At 45.8% G+C, this 20,097-nt stretch overlaps 2 protein-coding genes across 2 annotated transcripts in view; one reads left to right on the top strand and one right to left on the bottom strand.

The window, feature by feature from the left end:
- Nucleotides 1-297, top strand: part of GTF3A (general transcription factor IIIA) — a gene marked incomplete at its 5' end in the record, with an annotated part of 81,503 nt that extends 81,206 nt beyond the window's left edge. The window contains one exon of the mRNA XM_079721642.1: nt 30-297. Within this exon, the coding sequence (XP_079577768.1) occupies nt 30-161 (132 nt within the window). The 3' untranslated portion in view covers nt 162-297. The remainder of the gene's footprint in view (nt 1-29) is intronic.
- MTIF3 (mitochondrial translational initiation factor 3) lies at nt 249-4,071 on the bottom strand. The gene is made up of 4 exons (XM_079721714.1): nt 3,893-4,071; nt 3,331-3,791; nt 1,866-2,023; nt 249-500 (listed from the first exon to the last, which is right to left on the bottom strand). Exons 2-4 carry the CDS (start codon nt 3,788-3,790, stop codon nt 282-284), a joined length of 837 nt encoding a protein of 278 aa, XP_079577840.1. The 5' UTR covers nt 3,791; nt 3,893-4,071; the 3' UTR covers nt 249-281.
- Nucleotides 4,072-20,097: the final 16,026 nt, after the last annotated feature.

Below are 20,097 nucleotides of genomic sequence, written 5' to 3'. Positions count from 1 at the left end.
CCTGTAATCTGTCTTCCTCATTCCCAAAGGTGAGACCGTCTCGTGAAAAACGGAGTCTGGCCTCTCGGCTCAGTGGGTACATGCCTCCTAAAAGGACACAGGACCAGGGCGTGTCTTTGCCCAGAAACGGGGAGACTGAACTGCCTTCTGAACTGCACTAAAGGCAAGGTGCCCTCCACCGTGGCGACGCTGGCCCCAGGTACACACCAGACTGCTTTGTTTGAAGGACTGCAGACCAGTCAGCTCAGTTACTTTCTCTCAGAAGCACGTTTTTATTAAAATCACTGGTGCAGAGCATTGGATGCTCCGTCGTCTCCATTTCCTCTGTTCAGAGCGTCTCCTCTCTGGGTCCCCAGAGCTGATCTGCACTCATTCTCTTCCTTTTGGCTCAAGGGACGAAGCACACACATCACAGCCTTTCCCCCTCTGATGAGCTGTGGCCTGGATGAGAAGGTAGCTGTTCCAGGCATAGTCTGGAGTATTTGATTACATATCTCCTCCTAGAAAAGGAAAACAGCCAAAGACTAATTTAACACCAACATCTTTGATTCTTCCCTGTGTTAATGCTCTAATACACATAAAAACCAGCATGCTTGAATTGCTGCTGTTTAAGGGATTTGTTGAATCGAATCGTACATACCTGGGTTAAGTTGACTGAAACCTGTACAATAAGCAGGCAGTTATACAAACTCCATGTAACTAGGCTAATGCACTAAAGGCTTGATAGTTTTAAATCCCGTTATGGCACTGAGGGGCTATGTTTGGCCCAGACCACCCTCTCGAAGAAAGTGCAAAGCAGTGGGTTTGGGCCCTGGCAGAACCCCTCCTCTCCCCCCAGGTGGTCAGCCCAGTACCGTTCCCGGCACTCATTCACAGAGTCATTGGGGTGGTTAGAAAAATACAGACAGCTCAGTCCTAGAGATTCTGGATCGGCTGGGCTGGGCTGGGCCGGGCCCTAGGCCTGAGTCATTCTCACGTGGAACTAGGGTTGAAAACTGCTGGAATAAAGGCTGCCTTTTAGATGCTGCAAGTTGTCTAACTCCAAAAGCAAAGTAGATACTCCACAGACTTATCCTGGGACTGTGAACTGATAGACACTTTGTAGAAGACAATTTGACTTTATATGGAGTGTTGCTTATAGGCCTTTATAGAGAGGAAACAGACTTTAAAAGATGAACCCATAAAGTTTCTAACTTTTCCTATTTAAGTGTTGGATACTCTACAATTTGCAAAATAGAATAGCATATAGCCTGTAAGTTATAAAAGAGGGTTTTTTTAATATAAATTTATTTTTATTTATTTTTGCGTTGGGTCTTTGCTGCTGCATGTGGGCTTTCTCTAGTTGCGGCGAGCGGGGGCTACTCTTCGTTGCGGTGCGCGGGCTTCTCATTGCGGTGGCTTCTCGTTGCGGAGCAGGGACTCTAGGTGCGTGGGCTTCAGTAGTTGTGGCTCGAAGGCTCTAGAGCACAGGGCTTAGTAGTTGTGGCTTGGGGGCTCTAGACCGCAGGCTTAGCTGCTCCGCGGCACGTGGGATCTTCCTGGACCAGGGCTTAAACCTGTGTCCCCTGCATTGGCAGGCGGATTCTTAACCAGTGCGCCACCAGTGAAGCCCTGTGAACTAGAGTGGTTTCACGTGGCGAAGTATTTATGCTACAATGGAAAAAGTAACGTGTACATTTTGCATTTTGAAAAACAAATCCTACCGCCACTGGGTAGGATTAGTAGTTACTTTTCTTTGCCGTACATTTCCCAGATTTTCTACAGTTGTATTTTTAAGATCAGAAAGAAAACAAAAACACACAAGCAGTCAGTCAAACCTGCTTTTACTTACCATTTTGTTTTCTGGCACACCTGCTTTTACTTACCATTTTGTTTTCTGGCTCTTCTGTATTCTTCCCTTTCTTTATTGTAATTTGAACTTTATACTTCTTCTCGATCCAGTGCTGAATCTGTTTACTCTTTGTGTCCAAATCATGTTGTCCAATATTTGAAGAAAAAGTCAGTTCCTTTGTCAGGGTGGGTCCTGGTTTGAAAGAGTGAGACTTGGTGCTAGTCTGTGTGAGGCCTTTGCTTCATCCCATGCTCGTCCTAAGTCTACATTGCTACGGGGGCCCTAAAAGTCCTCCTGTCCGGTAGTTTCACATGCCAGTAAACATTTAAACACAGGAGACAGACACAGGTAAAATACCAATTTTTTACCTGCCAAGTAAGAGTATTTCAATATGGAATGCTGCTGTTTATCGATACCATTGTCTGATGAAAGAACAAAGAAATGGTCCTTTAAAAGGAACCAGTTAATCCTTATTCTTCTTATTTTGGATGGTGGGTAACAGGTGTTTATTATATTTTTTCTTTAGGCTTTCTTTTCTTCTTATATTTTTTCTTTAAATAAAAGTAATTTTTCTAAAAAGGAATTCTTTTATTAACACCTTTTTGCTTCCTTACAGCTCCTACCAGCTGGTCTGAGTTCTCTGTCAGCCCTTCAGCCACCTCTGAACCAAGCTTCTCAGGCTGTTCACCTTTTTGTTTTAAATGTGACATAGTTTGATGTCCTTATCACCCTAGCTGGCCTCTTGTGGATAGTTTTTTGTTTTCCAGTCAACATCCCTGTTGTTAAATGTGGTGTCAGGAAATTGACACGTGGCCTTACTGTGCAGCCCTGGAGCCAGCCTTCTGACCTCTGTCCCAGTGTGTTTTCCATAATGATCAGCACTTACTAGGAATCATGAAAAGCAAACCTCTTCACTTAATATCCAACTCACGGCTTCTGTATGGTTTAAATGACAAGTGAGCTGGCACATCACGTGAGCGTTCCTACCCTTACTGTGATGAAACGGGCGTGGGGCACGCTCCAGGAGTCACTTCAGAGTTAGGGAGCGCTTCCGTGTGAGTAACTGCACACCTCCCCCCGCCTTAGAGATGACGGGAGCGGGGGCGGAGGGCGCCCCGACAGGTGAGCGGCCCAGGACAGGACCAGGAGCCCGCCCCACCTGTCCGCGTCGTCACACCCATGCGCCACTCCGCCGGGCCGGGCGCTGGGAGGCCAGGCAGCCGTCGGGGGTTTAAGGGTTCCCATTATTTTGGTGGTGGTCACCTTGTTTTCCCCTCATTTTACACAGGTGTAGAGGAAGACATGACGGACACAAGAGTAGAAAGGAAAATAGAAAAAAAGGGATAGAAATAAGTGGACAAAAAAGACACTGGAAATGGTGGTGAAGGGACGTCTCAGTTTCTCACTGGCCCGTTGTCACAGGGGCCCTGGCAAATGCCAGACCTCAGCTGCAGATCTGCAGTCCTGAGGACCTCGGGGGCAGACAGCAAGGTACCTACCAGGCTTGGGCTCGGCCCTCTCCATCCCTCTGAGGCGGAGCCGCTCCTGGTAGATCTGCGTGCCCGTCATGAGCTGGTACCGCGGGGGCTGGGCGCTGGGGTCCCTCGGCACCAGCCGCAGGTCCTGCTCGGCCATGAGCCTGATGACGTTCGCTCGGTGCATGGGGCCCAGGTCGTTGCCCTTCTCATCCAGCACCTGAATGATGCGCTCGTTAATTTTTCTTCCAACGTTACGAAAAGCTGTTTCATGCTTTTTTTTCTTTCCTCTCTTGTCCTGGTCGTCTTCAGTACTAAAAGCTTCTGTGTGAATGAGGCAGGACGGTCTTGGGGCAGAGGCAGTGTGGGATGGCTCCGCCAGCGCCGTCTTCTGTACGACGTATTTACCCAAACGTCTTCTAATGCAAGTATTTTCCGTTTTTATAGTTTGTAATGTTAGCCTCTTTAGAAAAAGAGCAGCCATCCTAAAAAGCAGGGAGAAAAGCTCACTGAAGTCTGATCACTCATTCCCATGGGTCAGTGCTGTGGAACATGGAGGGTGTGTGTGAGCCTGTGGGAACCTCACCTGTGAACACTGCAGGTCCATGCGCAGGAAACTTAAAAGTTATCTTAGTTGACTCCGTTCCCCATGGATCTCACAGTGCCAGCTCCAAAAGCAGCTGTCACCCTAAGGCTTTCTTTACGACAATGCAGAATAGTGAATCCCTGGGGACTCACAAACACCTCTTCATGAACGTAATGAACAACTTATCAGTACATCTGACGGTCTACAAAAGGTAAGAACACGGTTATGGGAAAGGGGACCCTCCAGGAAGACAGCTGACCCCCTGGAAGAAAGAACTGGGACTCAGAAAGGAAATGCCCTGACATTGAAGTGGCCTCATAAACTACATCCATCACTCACAAGGCAGGTGCTGCACTGCTGCCAGAGGTGAGCTAAAGCGTCAGGCACATGTGGTCTGACTTCATGGCTATGAACGCTGCACTCAGAAGGGGCATTTTGATTTTTTAGTTGCTTGTCCACCATAATAAGTGTCCCTCCTACCATCCACTTGACAGGTAGACCTGAGAAGTGTCTGAGGGAGTGATGAGAGGACCCGTTCATCTCATCTAGGGTTTGCTGAGAAGCACGAGAGAATCAAGAACTCGGAGAGGTAGGTGTGTGCGGCTCGTCAATGAGAGAAGAGGATGCGGTGCCTTAGATGGTGCTTCTCAGAGAAGGCTCCCTGGGGCACCTGCTCGAGCATCACCTGGGGCGTGTGTTCAGACTGGAAGCTCCCTCTGGTCCAGCTCTGATCCCACTGGGCTGGGTATCCCACTCCTCCTACCTGTCGCCACCAACCATGCCCATCGTCGACCAGTGACATGGGTGGGGGGAATGAACAGCAAACTATGGAAAGTGATGAGAGGCGCACGTTCTCACCTCCCTCCCCCGCAGGTCTGTCGCTCTGGCTCCAACCCCGCAGGCCCCCCAAGAACGCCACCCTTGCAGAGTTACCTGCCCACCCAGGCCCTCCACGCAGGTACCCAGCGGGCACCCTCGAGTGCGCACGGCCAGAGCTGCATCCCACCTGCCCTGCTTCCCACTGTGCCCTCCCGTGTCCTGTCCTCACATACACCCTCAGATGCTCAGGCCCAGAACAGCTGAGTGATCCTTGACCCTTCTTTTTCAGCAGATCCCATTGTTCGCCCTCTAAAAATCAGCAGGGTCCAAGCATTCCTCACCTTTTCCCTTGCTGTCCATTGCCCTGCCCCTGAAACGCCCTCAACTCTCACCTGGATCAGGTCCCAGCCTCCAGCAGTCCTCCCCGCTGCTGCCCCTTAAAACGTGGAAGTCAAGCCGCGACGCTCCTCTGCCCACAGCCTTCCGCGGCCCCCACCTCGCTGCAGAGCCCCCGGGACCAGGCCCCCACCCACCCCTGCCCACAGCACCCACCCCGCTTCTTGTGCTCCCTGTCCCAACCGCATGGGCCTCCCTGCCATTCCTGTAAACGCTGGGCGCCCCCAGCCCCCGCCCCAGGTGGGATTCTCTCCCTCAGACGATGCCAGTTCATTTACTTCTCGGCGAGGCCTTCCTTGTCCACTCTGTCAACGGCACATCCCATCCTTTCAAACTCATGACCTTGCCTTTTAAAGAGATTCACTGCCGACACACACTGATCTACACATGAACACTCACAGTCTTTCCTCACTGGAACGTAAGCTTCATGAGACAACGTCACTTGTCTACTTCGTTCACTGCTGTGCTCCCCACACTAGCGCCTACAGCCTGTCTCAGTACGTACAGCCGTCCTCAGTATCCACGTGGGACTGGTTCCAGGACACCTGGCACGGACACCAAACTCCGAGGATGCTCAAGTCCCTTATATAAAAAGCTGGAGTGTTCGCACGTAACCTATGCACATCCTCCTGTACACCTTGAATCATCTCTAGATTACTTACGATACTAATACGATGGAAATGATATATAAATAGTTGCCTGGCACAGTCGCTTTTTGGAACTTTCTAGCAATTTTTTCTTTTTCGAGTATTTTCAGTCATGGTTGGTTGCAGCCACGGATGTGGAACCTGTGGATACGGAGGGCTGACTGAACGTGCTGAATGACTGTGTGAGCCCAAGGAAACCGCCAGGAGGCAGGCAGTGTTTGGGAGCAAATCTCCAGGTCGTCAGGTGCATCAGCGCCCCCCACCGCAGATGCGCTGTAAGAGCACTCTTTTTATTCCAGAGATACTGAACTTTCCTCTGTATATTTTCTTCCTTTATTCAAAATCTAGGGCCCTTTTTTCCAGGAGTATTCAATCATACCGCTGTATCAGTTTTCTTCTGGTGCTTTTCTATAGTATCGTGAGAAGATATTGTCAGATTTATGAATAAACCTTGAATAAAATGATCCATGCTTTACAAAAAAAAAAAAAATTCCCAGCTGGCATTTCAAATGTCCACCAACCTCAGTGAGATCTACGGCCAGATGTTTCATCCACAATGAATGGGTTACCTGATGGTCATTAACTGGGGATGCAGATGCTGTAAAGGTTCCACAGTGGGACTGAACTGGGTTTTAAATAGCTGAGATACATACTGTTCAATAACAGACACTCAGATACTTGTTGCCATGTGGCAGAAGCCGGCAAACCAAACAGAAAAGTCTGAAGACACTGGAGAAGACTTTTCCATTTATCCTCAGAAGAAGAGCAGCAGCAGCAAGTCCCAAATTTCACTATGAGTTAGGATGAAACTAGCAGTTACAGACGAAAGCTATAGTGTGCCCTGTGTAATGAATTATCAACACGTTACATAGAAAATACTATTTCAATAGGTAGGATTTTGTAAAACAAGGAAGCGAATAAACAAACTACGCACAGGAGAAAGATGAAAAGAAATTTAAGAAGAACCCTGAGGTTTCCTTAAGGTTGAAGACACAGTAATTTTCTTTCCCCTATTCTTCCTAATTACCATTATTTCTCTAATTTTTTTATAAGGAGGAAGTATTTTTTATACTTTAATAAATTCTATTTGTTTACAAAATAAAAACTATTTCAGAAAGATAATGTAGATTTTTTTTAAAGCTTTAAAAACACTTTCCAAGAAGAGGAAAAGGTAGAGTAGAAAAATTATTATAATAACAATAATTGAATATATTAATATATAATTATTATATAATTATATATTTTATATAACTATATATAAATTATACATTATATAAATTATATAAATTATAAAATATATGCTATATATAATAATTATATAATTATATAATTATTAATGTAATAATTAAAAATGATTATATTTACCTTTAATTTTTTAAAGGTTCTTTGCTATTATTCAAATTTTGAAAGGCTTTAAATTTTCTTGACTTACACAGCAATTATGCTTCAACACTAGCTAAATTTTGGCTTTGGATCAGCAAAGAGGAAGATATACCTGTTTCTTCAAAATAAGCTTTTCATAGATAAAATATAAATAACAGAGTTAGGGGAAAACCTGTGATATGAAATTTGAATCGGAAACATCAACATAAATTCAAGTAATTGAGAAACTTATTAGGAAAATTCTCAAGCATGTACAGAAAAAACAGCAAAATAAAGGCCTAAGCACCCATCACTTAGCTCCTTGATTCGCAGCATGTGCTCCAACAGGCTTTCTCTCCACCAGCAACTACTCCCGGGACCCCAGCATCTGTGAACTACTTCCGAGTAAATCCTGTGTCATCAGTAAACACTCCAGTAAGAGCTGAGGACTCTTGTATCTTTTGAATAAACATAGTAACACATCCCAACTGATAATCATTCCTCTATATGTTCAAATATCCAGTCTTCAGGTTTCCCTGATAGTATTACCATTTTGTTTACATTTCATTTACAGTTTGATTGCATGAAGAGACTCCCATGGGCCAAATGTGTGATAATTTAAACATCAGTGACTGAAATTCATTTCCACACACCGAATATGCAAAAATCTATGAAAAAGAAAGATAGCCACAACTGTATGTGACTGCTACTCTAACTCCTTACTCTGGAAATTGGTCATTGAAAAAGAACTAAGCATTTATCCTACCTTTTTAAGAAGAACTGTAATCAGCCCCAGTTGATGAAGAAAAGCGTTCTTTAGAGGAGAATGCCAGCTAATACATGGAGAAGAAAAGTAATTTGAAAACCACCATTTTGTCATCTCCAATCAAATCACTGACTCAGGCAAAGATGGATGCAAAAATCATTAGGTAAAAAGCTGATGAGGAAACAAGGTATTCAAGTGGTGCCAAAGGGTGACCCAAAGAATACTTCCAGACTGAAGCGGGAAATGCGCACTCTGGCCGTCACCCCGTAACAGAGGTCAGACTCAGCACCTGACAGTCTAACACTCACCTCTTCACGTGATGGATGGTCCTTCCGTGAAGCAGTCCTGCCAAAAAGATTAAACCTGAACTGTGTCAAGCCTCTAGACTTAGCTTCTAGTTTCCAAGGATACAGGGGCCAAACTAGAGAGGAACGAATGAGATGACACTACAAGGAAACAGTCTGACAAGTCCAGACTGGGACAAAACCACTGGCCTCAAGTCTTAAAAAAAGACTTAAAAAAAGAAAAGTCAGTGTGCCTGGGAACTTGAATTAAAAGACTGTGGAGACATATGGAACTTCCCTGGTGGCGCAGTGGTTAAGAATCTGCCTGCCAATGCAGGGGACCCAGGTTCAAGCCCTGGTCCAGGAGGATCCCACATGCCACGGAGCAACTAAGCCCGTGTGCCACAACTACTGAGCCTGTGCTCTAGAGCCCACAAGCCACAACTACTGAGCCCGCAAGCCACAACTACTGGAGCCTGTGCTCTGCAACAAGAGAAGCCACTGCAATGAGAAGCCCACGCACTGCAACAAAGAGCAGCCCCCACTCGCCGCAGCTAGAGAAAGCCCATGCACAGCAATGAAGACCAACAACAGCCCCTAGGAACTCCTTAGGGAGCGTGTCATGACATCTGCAGCTTACTTTGAAATGGTTCGGCAGAAAATATAAATGTAATTATGGCAAAATCTGCAGAATCTATGTTATGGTTATATGAGTTTAGTTATTAATATTTCAACTTTTCTGTATGTTTAAATTTTTTTTCATAATTAAAAAAAATTTTTTTTAAAGAATCAACAACCTACAGGGAGGAAAAAGTTCACTAGTCACGCCAATATGACTATCCCAGTCTGTGTAAGTTGTACACTTACTGTAATTTAATAAACGGGCACTCTGGCTTTATATATCTTAAAAAAATTCCCTTCATTAGTTGTAAGTCTATGTCTAAGTGGAGCCTATGTGTAAGGAACTTTACAAACTTAATGGCTGATTTTTTTTTAATGCAAATTGCCTTTTTTTTCTCCATCTGGTTTTCATCAAATCAAGACTAAAAGTGTCTTACCATCATAAATGGTGATGGTTTCAGTTTAAGGTACTATGTGAACAATTTGTTGTTAACCAAAACAGCTAAAAGTTAACACAAGTTCTCTATTTTAGAGAAGTGGTTCTCAGAAAATGGGAGCCTACCAGCATCAACTGGGGATGCTTTTTCAAAATATAAGATGTTTCCTCACCCCACTCCTGTTAACAACCACTGGGTTGGGACTCCCCCCAGAAAAAGATGACGTTAAGAAAATGAGTAATAAAACATTATAACGTAAGTGGGTTCAAGTAATTTAAGCTGGGATGTCTGGGGTTACCCTTAACCTTTCCAGGCTGATACAAAATAGGGAGCCAGTTTCTCTGATGAGATGTCTTTGATACCTCTGTCAAATATATACAGACCGAATGAACCAAATCTAAGTCAAAATAAGCACTTACTAGGAATCATGAAAAGCAAACCTCTTCACTTAATATCCAACTCACAGCTTCTGTACGGTTTAAATGACAAGTGAGCTGACAAAATACGTGAGTGTTCCTACCCTTACCTCCACAACTGGCATTTCTGAGACATCCAAAAATATTTTAAAAGCCAGTTATCTTAAAGTCAGTTACCTAAAATGCACAATTTAATAATATGAGATATCCATTTCTGATTCCATGATTACTCAGACCTTATTGAAATCACACTGTGCTGTACGAGCTGCATCTATTGGTAGTTTTAGTTCAGGAGCTAACTCCATATTCTAGAAAGAAACACAGGATTTCTTTTTCTTCGTTGTTCTTTACTTACTTGAGATTGGATCATTGAAAAACTCCACATCCTCTAAGCACTGGAGGACAAACTGACAAATGTCCCCAGAGTCCCTCTCTCCTCTGGGCTGTGGTTCCTCTCCTGCAACTCCTGCTACTTTGCATCCTCACTCCTCTTCTTGGACCTCTTCAGCATCATCCCTAGCTGTCCCAGGATGATGTAAGAAAAAAATGTCAATTACATTATTCTAGATGTACACAACGGAGTAATTTTAGTGTTTGACCCACATATTACAATAAGAACTGGAAATAATTTAAACATTAAGCCATAAAGTAGGCAATTCTGAAATAAATATGTGGTACTTCCATATGCTGTGGTTCTCAGGTGAGCTTAGGGCTGCATCCTTTATATTTTCACATTAGTCTTCAGTTGTCTGAAAGGAACCACGTTCTTTGAGGACTGTTAGCAAGTCCAGCTCGTGCTGCTCGCCACATGACAGGACAATAAATCGAGAGACGAGTTGTTGGGACAAGGAACAGTGACTTTATTTGGAAAGCAGCAGACTGGAAAGATGGTGGACTCATGTCCCAAAGAACCACCTTCCCCGAGTTAGATTTCAGGCTTCTTTTATACTAAAAGGGGAGGGAGTAAAGTCCTGGTTCCGGCCAGACTCTGGAGGGGATGTGTTATTTCTTCCTCCCTGCAGCCATTCACAGGTGGGCCTGGTCTGGATATTTTCTGTGATCTGAACAAAGGTATTTTAGCTTCCAGGCCTTTATTTTGCCTTGGAGGCAGGGTTCCCAGAGATGGGACATTATGTATAGTTTAAGCTTATAGGCAACATCCCTTTAGTGATTAACTAGAATACAAAGGTTCTTCCCTATTATAGGACTACTTTCCCCAACTTTTATTACGAAAATGTTTAAACGTTCAGAAAAGTTGAAAGATTGTATAGTCAACACCCCAATACTCATTCACCCAGACTCCACTGTTGCTCTCCTTGGTTTATCTATCCATCTATTTTTTCCTCTTTCCATCCATTTTATTTATGGTTTGATACATTTCAAAGTAAGCTGCAGACACTCATACACTTCATCCTCAAACACCTCAGCATGCATATCATTAACTAGAGTTCAATATTCATTTACAATTCTTTTCATTTTGAGGCAAAATTTACATACAATGAAATGAACAAATCTTAGCACATAATTTGACAACACCTTTGTTACCAAACTCCTATCAACTGAAGAGATGAAAATAACTTCTATTATTTGTTCACTCCCTGCTTTTCTTTCCTACATAGCTGACACTGTATATTGATATCTATTCTTTCCAGGGAGGTTGAATCAAAAGGTACATGGATTCTAGTGGACTAAATATTTGTGAAATTAATTTTGCCAGTTCTGATGACTTTAAGAATCGTCTCTCACACCTTCCAGAGGAGTTTCACTAAGTCCTTCTGCCTGCTGCCCTGCCCACTGCCCCACCTGCCCCATTCCAGCCCGGGGTGAGCACTGCTGTCACCAAGCCTTCAGGTTGCTGTCGGCTGGCCCTGGTTTTGTACAAAGTACTCTCCACACTGACGAGCTGTTGACGAGCTAGAACACTGATTAAAACACTGGAAAAAGCTAACATATATCTTGGCCAATTACTTAACTACACTTCTTTAGCCATAAAATTTTTATTTTATTTTTTGGTTATTTTACTGAAATAAGTTAACCATCCACAAAACATTTTTTGAAAAGCTCTTAAATCCTGAGCTCAAGACTCAATATTAAAAGTTGTACTTATTCCTGTATATTAATTTTCTAAACTGTCATCTCACCTTCCAGAACTCCCTATCTCAGTGACCAGCATCTCAGTCCGTCCAGAGCCACGTCGTCTTGTCCACTTCTGCTCTCCCGCACTCTCACAGCTAATCCAACACCAAGCCGCCTCAGTCTTACTTCCGAACACCATGAATCCACCTACTTCTCTCCATATCCACTGCCACCACCCTAGTTTAAGACATCTTCCATCTCTCCTTTGGATTCCCATCAGTCTCCTAACTAGGCTGTTACACCATGAGCTCTGCAATCAGTTCTCCCTTCTGCAACACTGGTGGTGTCCCCGCACCCAGCGCTCACCCACCTTAAACCTGCCTGAAGATTAAAGACCAAGAGCTTTCAGGAGGCCAGAAGGTCCTTCGCACCCTCCTGGCCTCACTCCATTCCAGACTTCCATTATGCCTAAACCACCCCGGCCTTTCCGGTCTTGAAGTGCTCTTCCCCTTGGTTTAGGAAACTCCATTCCTGCCCAGCGGGGTCTCAGGGCGTTCTTCCGATACCTCCCAGACTAGGCCAGCTCTCCCCTGGTCAACCCCCCCCTCCCCGTCCCCCGCTATCTGCTTGTTGAGCCCAGCGTTAAGTGCGTCCACAGAACAGCTCATCTTTCCACGATTATAATTTTGTGATGATCTTATTACTGTTTCTCTCAGAGGGTAAGTTCTGTGAAGCAGGGAACGCATCCGGTTTACCCTTCCCTGCATCGCGCTGGGCACGGTCAACAGTGGCTGATTTTCCAGAGCCCTCCACTCTGCACTTCCTTACACTGAAGCCTCTCATAACCTGTACTTGGAACAGCGGCTCTTCAGGAAGAAAATGTATTTACTTCTTTCAGGAGTCTTATGCCGTGGGGCCTAGTAAATGGTACATGGGAAAACAAGAAATCCCAAACCACTCAGCGACCTTCCCCACTACGCCACCTTCTCTGGCCGCAGAGTGCAAAGAGCCTGCACGCCCTCCCCTGCTCCGCGCTGAGCCAGGGAGTGCAGAGTGGGGGGAGCCCCGCCCGCCAAACACACCGGTCACGTGCACCTGCGGTGGCCGCGCCCACCCGAGCCCCGCCCCGCGGCGCGCCTGGGCCGGAACCGGCCGTAGCGACGTACGGCCTGTGTGCGTGCCCGTACGTGCACAGGGATAACTGGGCGGAAGGTCCAGGGGCCTGAAGGCCCGTGGACGGCGGGTCTAGATGCTGCGGCTCCGGGGTGCGCGGACAGCACCTTGGGCTCGAAGACGGCTTTACAGCCCGGCCGAATCCCCGAACCCGCGGCATGGTCTGCAGGGCCTGTCCGCTGGCGGGTGGGCGGCACTGAGCTTCCAGGGACTGGGACACGGCCGAGCGCAAGGCCGCGTCCTCCGCAGGCACGTCCCTACGACCCCGTCCTCCCGCCGCAGGTCCCCTCACCCGCGCAGCGCCCCTTGCCTTTAGCTTTACCTGTTCCGGGCCGCCGACTGGTAAGGTTTGGCAGAAGGAGCCCGCAAATGGGCTCCGCCGTGAGACCCTTTCACCTTCCGTAGTGGGCGGGGCTTCGGCCTGCGTCTTTAAAGGAAAGGTGACGTGAGGAGGAGCGCTTTTCCGGCCGGCGGCCTAAAGTCCTCCGACAGAAAATGCCGAGGGCGAGGGGAGGTGCGTGCGGGCAGTTGCCGTTCACCTGGCTCCTGCCGCCGCAGGTGGTGCGGCGATCGGAGCTTCCCATCCCCTCGGTCCATTACGTTGGCGCCGACCACGGTGTGGCTGTATTCCCACTAGGCTTAGAGCTTTCATACACGTCTTTTTTATTTAATAAAATACTATTTTGATAGAATGCTTAATAAACGATTTCATAAACGTCTTTATAATTATTGTGAGTTCGGGAGCACTGCTCACCTGCATTTGCAGGTGAGCAGGCAGACTCGGGAAGCAGAGGCTCCCGTCGGTTCCCAGGTAAGCGGCACTGACGGCCTGCGAGCGCCGCGCCGGGCGCGGAAGGCCCCCGTGGCGCCGTAACCCGGAGAGCTCGGAGCCGTCAGCGTTTGGCCGAGGACCACACGGGCGTGGGGCGTGCGTGCAGTGTCCAGGCTCTGGAGTAGTTATAACCTTGGGAGCGGACCGTGCACCCGGCCTCTTGCCTGCCTGCTTTGGGGTCCGCGAGCCTGCAGACCGCCGTGCCAGCCCCTGCCCCTCTCGCCTCTTCTCCAGTAGGCCATTCCTCCGTGGCCGTGGCTCCCTGAAGCCACCTAGTTAGAGGATACTTTGATTTATATGAGAGCACACTGCTTCTATTGGATACTTGTAGTCCAGCAGGACACGTCGCTTTATTCTCTTTAAACAGCTCAAGACTCGCATTACCTCTTTCGTTTCAGATGAGAAAACTAATGCAGCCTTAAATAGTTCCTTGAGAGTAAAGACCAAGTTTCCGTTTCCTCATCAAACCCACGGCGTCGTCGGGCATAGTAGGTACTGAATTTTTGTTGAAAACGGTGAAGTGGTAAACCCAGAAAAACTATGTGTGGCCCAAAGGCCAAGGTTAGTATTTGCATGTTGGTCTTTTCCAAGTTAAACATGAAGAGTTAAAGATTCATTTTATCCTACCAAAAATATTCTTTAATAGCAAGATGTGTTTGTTTAGTGTAGATCTGGGGATGGAGTGACCAGCACAAAACTTGGGAAATGGTAGGTGCTTGTCACCTGTAAATGCCCGCATTTACAGCATTTACCTGTGTGCGTGCCGGGCAGTGTTACACAAGTGCTTGACTTCTCTCAAGTTGTTTAATCCTCAGGAAAATGTAATGACCTCATTTCACAGATGAGGGAACTGAAGCCTGAAGAAAGTTAGTAATTTGCCCAAGGTCACGCAGCTAGTAGCAGATTCAAGAATAAAAAACCCCAGGCAGCCTGGTGCCAGAGTTGGTGTTCTCAATGCTGAATGTCCCTTATGAAATGAGTGTCAATGGAGTTATAAGTCTGGGAAGATACTAAGTGAAGTTGGTTGAAGAGTTTAATACCCAAACTAAGGACTTAAAGTTTGGTGAGATTATGATTCGAATAAATTCACACCAAGTTGTCCTTGGTAACTGGAGCTACCTGTCAGCATCGCTTGTTTTCTTTGCAGCCCCTCTTTGAAGGTATGAGTGGCCAGAATAGATGATTTGGGGAGTTATCTAAACTGCCATTGTGAGATATCTCAACAAGAGAGGGGCTTTGGTGTTCCTGGAAGGAGATGAGCAGGAAAGGGTGGGTGTTACAGACATGCCCTCAGAGAGAGAAGCAGGTTCTTTTTAGCTCTTGTTTTGAACTCTGCTCTAACCTCCAGCTGAAATGGGACCGGGCAGCTTCTAAAGAATCGTTGAGAGTCTTGGGCTCTGCTGCAGTGGGGGTGACTTGGAAAACCTTCGAATAATGATAGTAAAGCAGGTAACTGGGTCTTTCAGGACCCCTCCCTGTATTTATGGCCTCTGCTTGCTAAGGCACCCTTCTTGGTTTGGGGACGGAATATGACTACACCACAAAGTCCCTGTAAGCTGGCTCATTCAGTGTGTGCAGAGGAGAGGACTCTCAGAAGTGTATAGAGCTTTCCAAATTGTTATTGTCTCTACCCATAATTTACCAAAAAAGCAAAGCCCAGAATGTAGAAGTGTAACTTCATAATATGACTCAAACCCTGGCTATTCTAAAACTTCTACATTTTCCACCACAGGGTAATTTCCATGATGCTTTTCCTGGTTGGTCCCTGAGCGACACATTTTCTCACACAAGGCAGGTATTGATGTTTTTGCTCTGACGAAGGATTAAAGGAAATATTCTGTCCCTCTCCTTGCCTGTCAGCTTTCAAAGTCCCCTGTCTCCCACTGGTGCGGACGGAGGTGTGTGAAACACAGTTGATCAGCCCAGGTCACTGAGGTTCAAGATATCTGTCCCACAAAGTCGTTACTCTGTGGGTGATTTCTTTAAAAGTTGTTAACACTAGGCTGTGTCTTCATGATGCCACAGTGACTGCAACAAATTGAGAAGCTACTCTGCTAATAGTCCTGCGTTTGTTTTGAAGGCCTGTGTGTGTGGCAGAGCCTGCGTGAGGTCCAATACTCTGCATCGTCTTCAACAGGTAGTTGTTAATGGATTGCAGGTCGTTTATGTGCCCCCTTGCCTCCTTCCATTACACTGTGAACTCCTGCCAGGACATTTTGGTAAAACAAAAGAATGGGAGTCTATTACATGTGAGAGCCTGTGCAGTGCAGACTGTATCCAATAGGAGCGTGGTCTTCAGTGGCAGACACTGTCTCGTCACGGTGCCTCTTAAAAACCGAGAGGGTCCATGCGCTGCTCTCCGGGGTACGTGTTTACAAACTTGTCGAAAGGGACAGAGGAAGCAAGGTGCGCACAGGGCTTTGGCTGATGTGGGGCGACTTCAAAACCTCCGGAAGATGCTCGCAGCCCAATACTATGTGTCTATTCTCATAACACATGAAAGCTGGAAGCCTTCTTACAGAATCCGTACCATTATCCACAGGCAGAAGTGTGATTAATGCGTTCTAAACATGTAAACATCTGTACACTTAAAAAAACAAAAGTCCAAACAAGGAGATTCAGCCCTCCCTCAGTATCTCATTGCGTTATTTTAAAGGACTGAGGAAATCTTCCTTTAAGTAACCTAAATCCATCATGCAGCTACTTCTGCTGGTTCCTCAGAAGAGCTGGAACATCTGGTGACCACATCTGTGTTAAAACCCTTCACATACTCTCAAACTATTATTAGATTCAGAAAAAATTTCTTTTTTTAAAAAATATATTTATTTTTGACTGGGTTGGGTCTTCGTTGCTGCGCTCGGGCTTTCTCTAGTTGCAGCGAATGGGGGCTACTCTTCATTGCGGTGCGTGGGCTTCTCATTGCAGTGCCTTCTCTTGTTGCAGAGCACGGGCTCTAGGTGCGTGGGCCTCAGTAGTTGTGGCACGCGGGCTCAGTGGTTGTGGCTCGTGGGCTTTAGAGCGCAGGTTCAGTAGTTGTGGCGCACAAGTTTAGTTGTTCCGCGGCATGTGGGATCTTCCCGGACCAGGGCTCAAACCCGTGTCCCCTGCATTGGCAGGCGGATTCTCAACCACTGCGCCACCAGGGAAGCCCCAGAATAAATTTCTTTATCATGTGTAAAATTTCCCATAACATTAGACTCCAGATTAATCATTTATCAAGAGGGATGGCACCAATGATTAAAACATGACGGTGGTTGGGAATAAGCAAAACGGGTTTGTCTAAAATGAATAACACTGTGATGAATTTTTTTGAAAAGCTCTCATGTCTACTAAGTAAAAGAATATTTATATATGGAAGGGCCATTTATCTTCTGTGAAAAATCTCTTGTGCAACCGAATGAAGCAGAAAATAAATAGGTTCAAAAGTCTCCTTTGGAAAAACAACAGGGCCATGTGTTTCCATTTCAAAGATGTTAAGTTTAGGAGCGAGTCAGTTAACTTTGGTCATTTTGAAACACTGAAAATAATTTCCTTTACCATGAGACGACCTCATGCAGAAATGCAAAGAGCTAGTACAGGGAACTTTATGAAAGGTGCACTGTTTCCTACTGTGTAAGTCAAAGCAAAGCAGGACCAAGTTATTAGTGTTCTACATTATAAAGAAAACCCAATAATGTGTTTAAACAGCCGCATGAGATCTGGTTACAAGGCTATGTAAGGAAGCAGAACTAACAGTAAATATAACGTTAGTGATGAAACAAATTTACGCTCTCCCTGTTTCCCATCTTTGAGGGAAATAGAATTAAAAGCAAATCATTACGTCTTGGGAAGTTCTCAGATGTGGAGTTTCACACGTTTACTGTATAGGGAAGACTTGCCGCTGGGCATTTCCGTCATCGTTTGGCTGCTTTCACCCCCTGGAAGTCGCTAGCTTCCACTGCAAAGATTTTAAAGGCTGTTTTGCTGGCAGCCTGGGACGTATCCGTGACCTTACCAAAGTGGAAGTGAAAGCTCTCAGTTTTTCTTCTTCTTTTTTTTTTGCAACAGTAAATCTACCAATTTTACAGTCAGTTGAACAGCAATAGAGGAATTTGTTTAAAGTCTGCCTTCACAAAGAAAATCTGAACTTCAGTGGCTTGAATGCCTGAAGCGGCAGCGTGATAGTTGAAGAGCAGACACGCTTACAACTTGCTCTAGGCCACTGTCACCTGCTTCTCCGCACAGGTGCTGACCCCTCCCTCAGTCGATCTGGGGCATCCTGAGAGGGGAGCAGGAAGCCTGGGCCTTTGTGTGCTACAGAGAACGCGTTTCCAAGGACTGGACCACTGTCACCTGCTTCTCCACACAGGTGCTGACCCCTCGGTCGATCCGGGGCCTCCTGACTGGGGACCAGGAAGCCTGGGCCTTTGTGTGCTACAGAGAACGCGTTTCCAAGGACTGGACCACTGTCACCTGCTTCTCCACACAGGTGCTGACCCCTCGGTCGATCCGGGGCCTCCTAACTGGGGACCAGGAAGCCTGGGCCTTTGTGTGATACAGAGAACGCTTTTCCAAGGACTGGACCACTGTCACCTGCTTCTCCGCACAGGTGCTGACCCCTCGGTCGATCCGGGGCCTCCTGACTGGGGACCAGGAAGCCTGGGCCTTTGTGTGCTACAGAGAACGCTTTTCCAAGGACTGGGCCAGTATTCTCCAGCAGTCACAGGAAGCAGAAGAAAGAAAAGGTCAAGGGCCACCACCAGGGTCAGAATAGGTTAAGTTTAGTTAACATCAGAGGTTATAGCTTTTAACAAGAGCTTCAAGAAAACTTACTAGAAGATGCAATTTGTTTCTTCTTTGTCAGCCGTTATTTTTTTTTTATCCTATTGATAGTGACAGCTTAACAAAGTTTTTATATGGTAGAGGTTTTCATCCTTTAGAGGATAAAGGACTGTTCCTAAAAAGAGATGCAGGTGGAGAACTTTATAAAGCTTCCATGACTTTCAAATTGGGAGCTTTAAAATAGACTCCCTGCTTGGCTAAGTCAAAAATAATCTGTGAGGGATGTTTTAAAAAATCCCTATTGGAAATGGAGAACTGCTTCAGAAATCAGATGCAGAGGCTCAGATTTCTAGAAGGTTTCTTTGTGTGTATTTTGCTTTCATCCATTCTAGGACAGTTTTCCCAGTTGTTATTCAGAATTACCAGAGAGGCCTCCTCTGAACTTTCCATACATGTATTTCTTTAAATTTAGAGCATCGTACTGAGAAGAACTAGTTGTTTATTGTATTTCTGTGTGAGCAAAAGAGATGGCCACAAATTTCTGTACCTGCCCTCTATGTTCCTGTCATTCTGTTAGTCCACATTTTCTGATCAAGGACTGAAAGGTTCCAGAAATTGGTCCTTCAAAGGAGAGTCATGTAAACTCTAGCTTTTCAATCGGAAACCCATACCTTTCAATAGGTATGATTGCCCAGGGCTGATGTTGAGTGTCCTGTGTCATACGAAGGCATTGTGTATTATTTAGCTGCATTTCTGCCATAGACGAGAGGCTTGACTTTCTTTGAATGAGTTTTATATATTTATTTAGCTGAGGTTTTGTTTTTGTTTCTTGGGCTCGCGCCGTGTGGCATGCAGGATCTTAGTTCCCTGATCAGGAATCGAACCTATGCCCCCTGCACTGGGAGGGCAGAGTCTGAACCACTGGACCGCCCGGGAAGTCCCTAGCTGATGTTTTAAAATGTTCAGCTTGGGTCTCCAGAGCCGTGCTTTCTCTCTGACACTCAGCAAGATAAACATAACCTACACATCCAAATGCTGTCCTGTAATATGCATTTGACGGCATGACTTTTTCAGGTATAGTGAGGACTCATTTAATTATTATTTGGGAAATAAGATGTTTTGTATATGAGAATCTTCCAGATACCTAAGCTTACCTCTCAAAAGAACACAAAACTTCTTACCATTTTGAAAGAAAGTATTTTATATAATGTATTACAAACTTTATTGCTTTCTGAAACGTGGTATAATGAATATTGTTTTCAAGAATGGGAGTACCATTATGACTACACATCATCACACAGTGGCATATAAGACAGTCACGTTGTACTCAGTGCACTACAGTACGGGGCCCAAACTGTCATGATTTTGAATTTGTGATTCTCCTTTTTATAGATTTTCTTACTCTTCTCTTGCCATTATACTGCCGGCTACCCCTTGTTGCTCTAAGTGCCCACCTAGCTTTAACAGTTCTCCCTGCCTCCTCATGTTCTGCTCAAGGTCAAGTTCAATCTCACCTGGCCTAATGCAGGGGTTACTTAAGGGGACCTGTAGCTCTCCATCCCACCTTATTCCAAATCAGCCCACACACTAAGGCCAGGATACGCTTGCTTCAGTA

This window comes from Hyperoodon ampullatus, assembly GCF_949752795.1.
Source record: "Hyperoodon ampullatus genome assembly, chromosome: 16".
Taxonomy (NCBI): domain Eukaryota; kingdom Metazoa; phylum Chordata; class Mammalia; order Artiodactyla; family Ziphiidae; genus Hyperoodon; species Hyperoodon ampullatus.
The sequence above is the reverse complement of the archived record's forward strand: the minus strand, read 5'-3'. Positions and strand labels throughout refer to the sequence as shown.

Coding starts and splice junctions, on each gene's coding strand:
- MTIF3 (XM_079721714.1), bottom strand. CDS start 3,790: ATGGCTGCTCTTTTTCTAAAGAGGCTAACATTACAAACTATAAAAACG. Junction 2,024..3,330: donor GAGGGCCGAGCCCAAGCCTG/GTAGGTACCTTG, acceptor CTTTCAAACCAG/GACCCACCCTGACAAAGGAA. Junction 501..1,865: donor AAGAGCCAGAAAACAAAATG/GTAAGTAAAAGC, acceptor TTCCTTTTCTAG/GAGGAGATATGTAATCAAAT.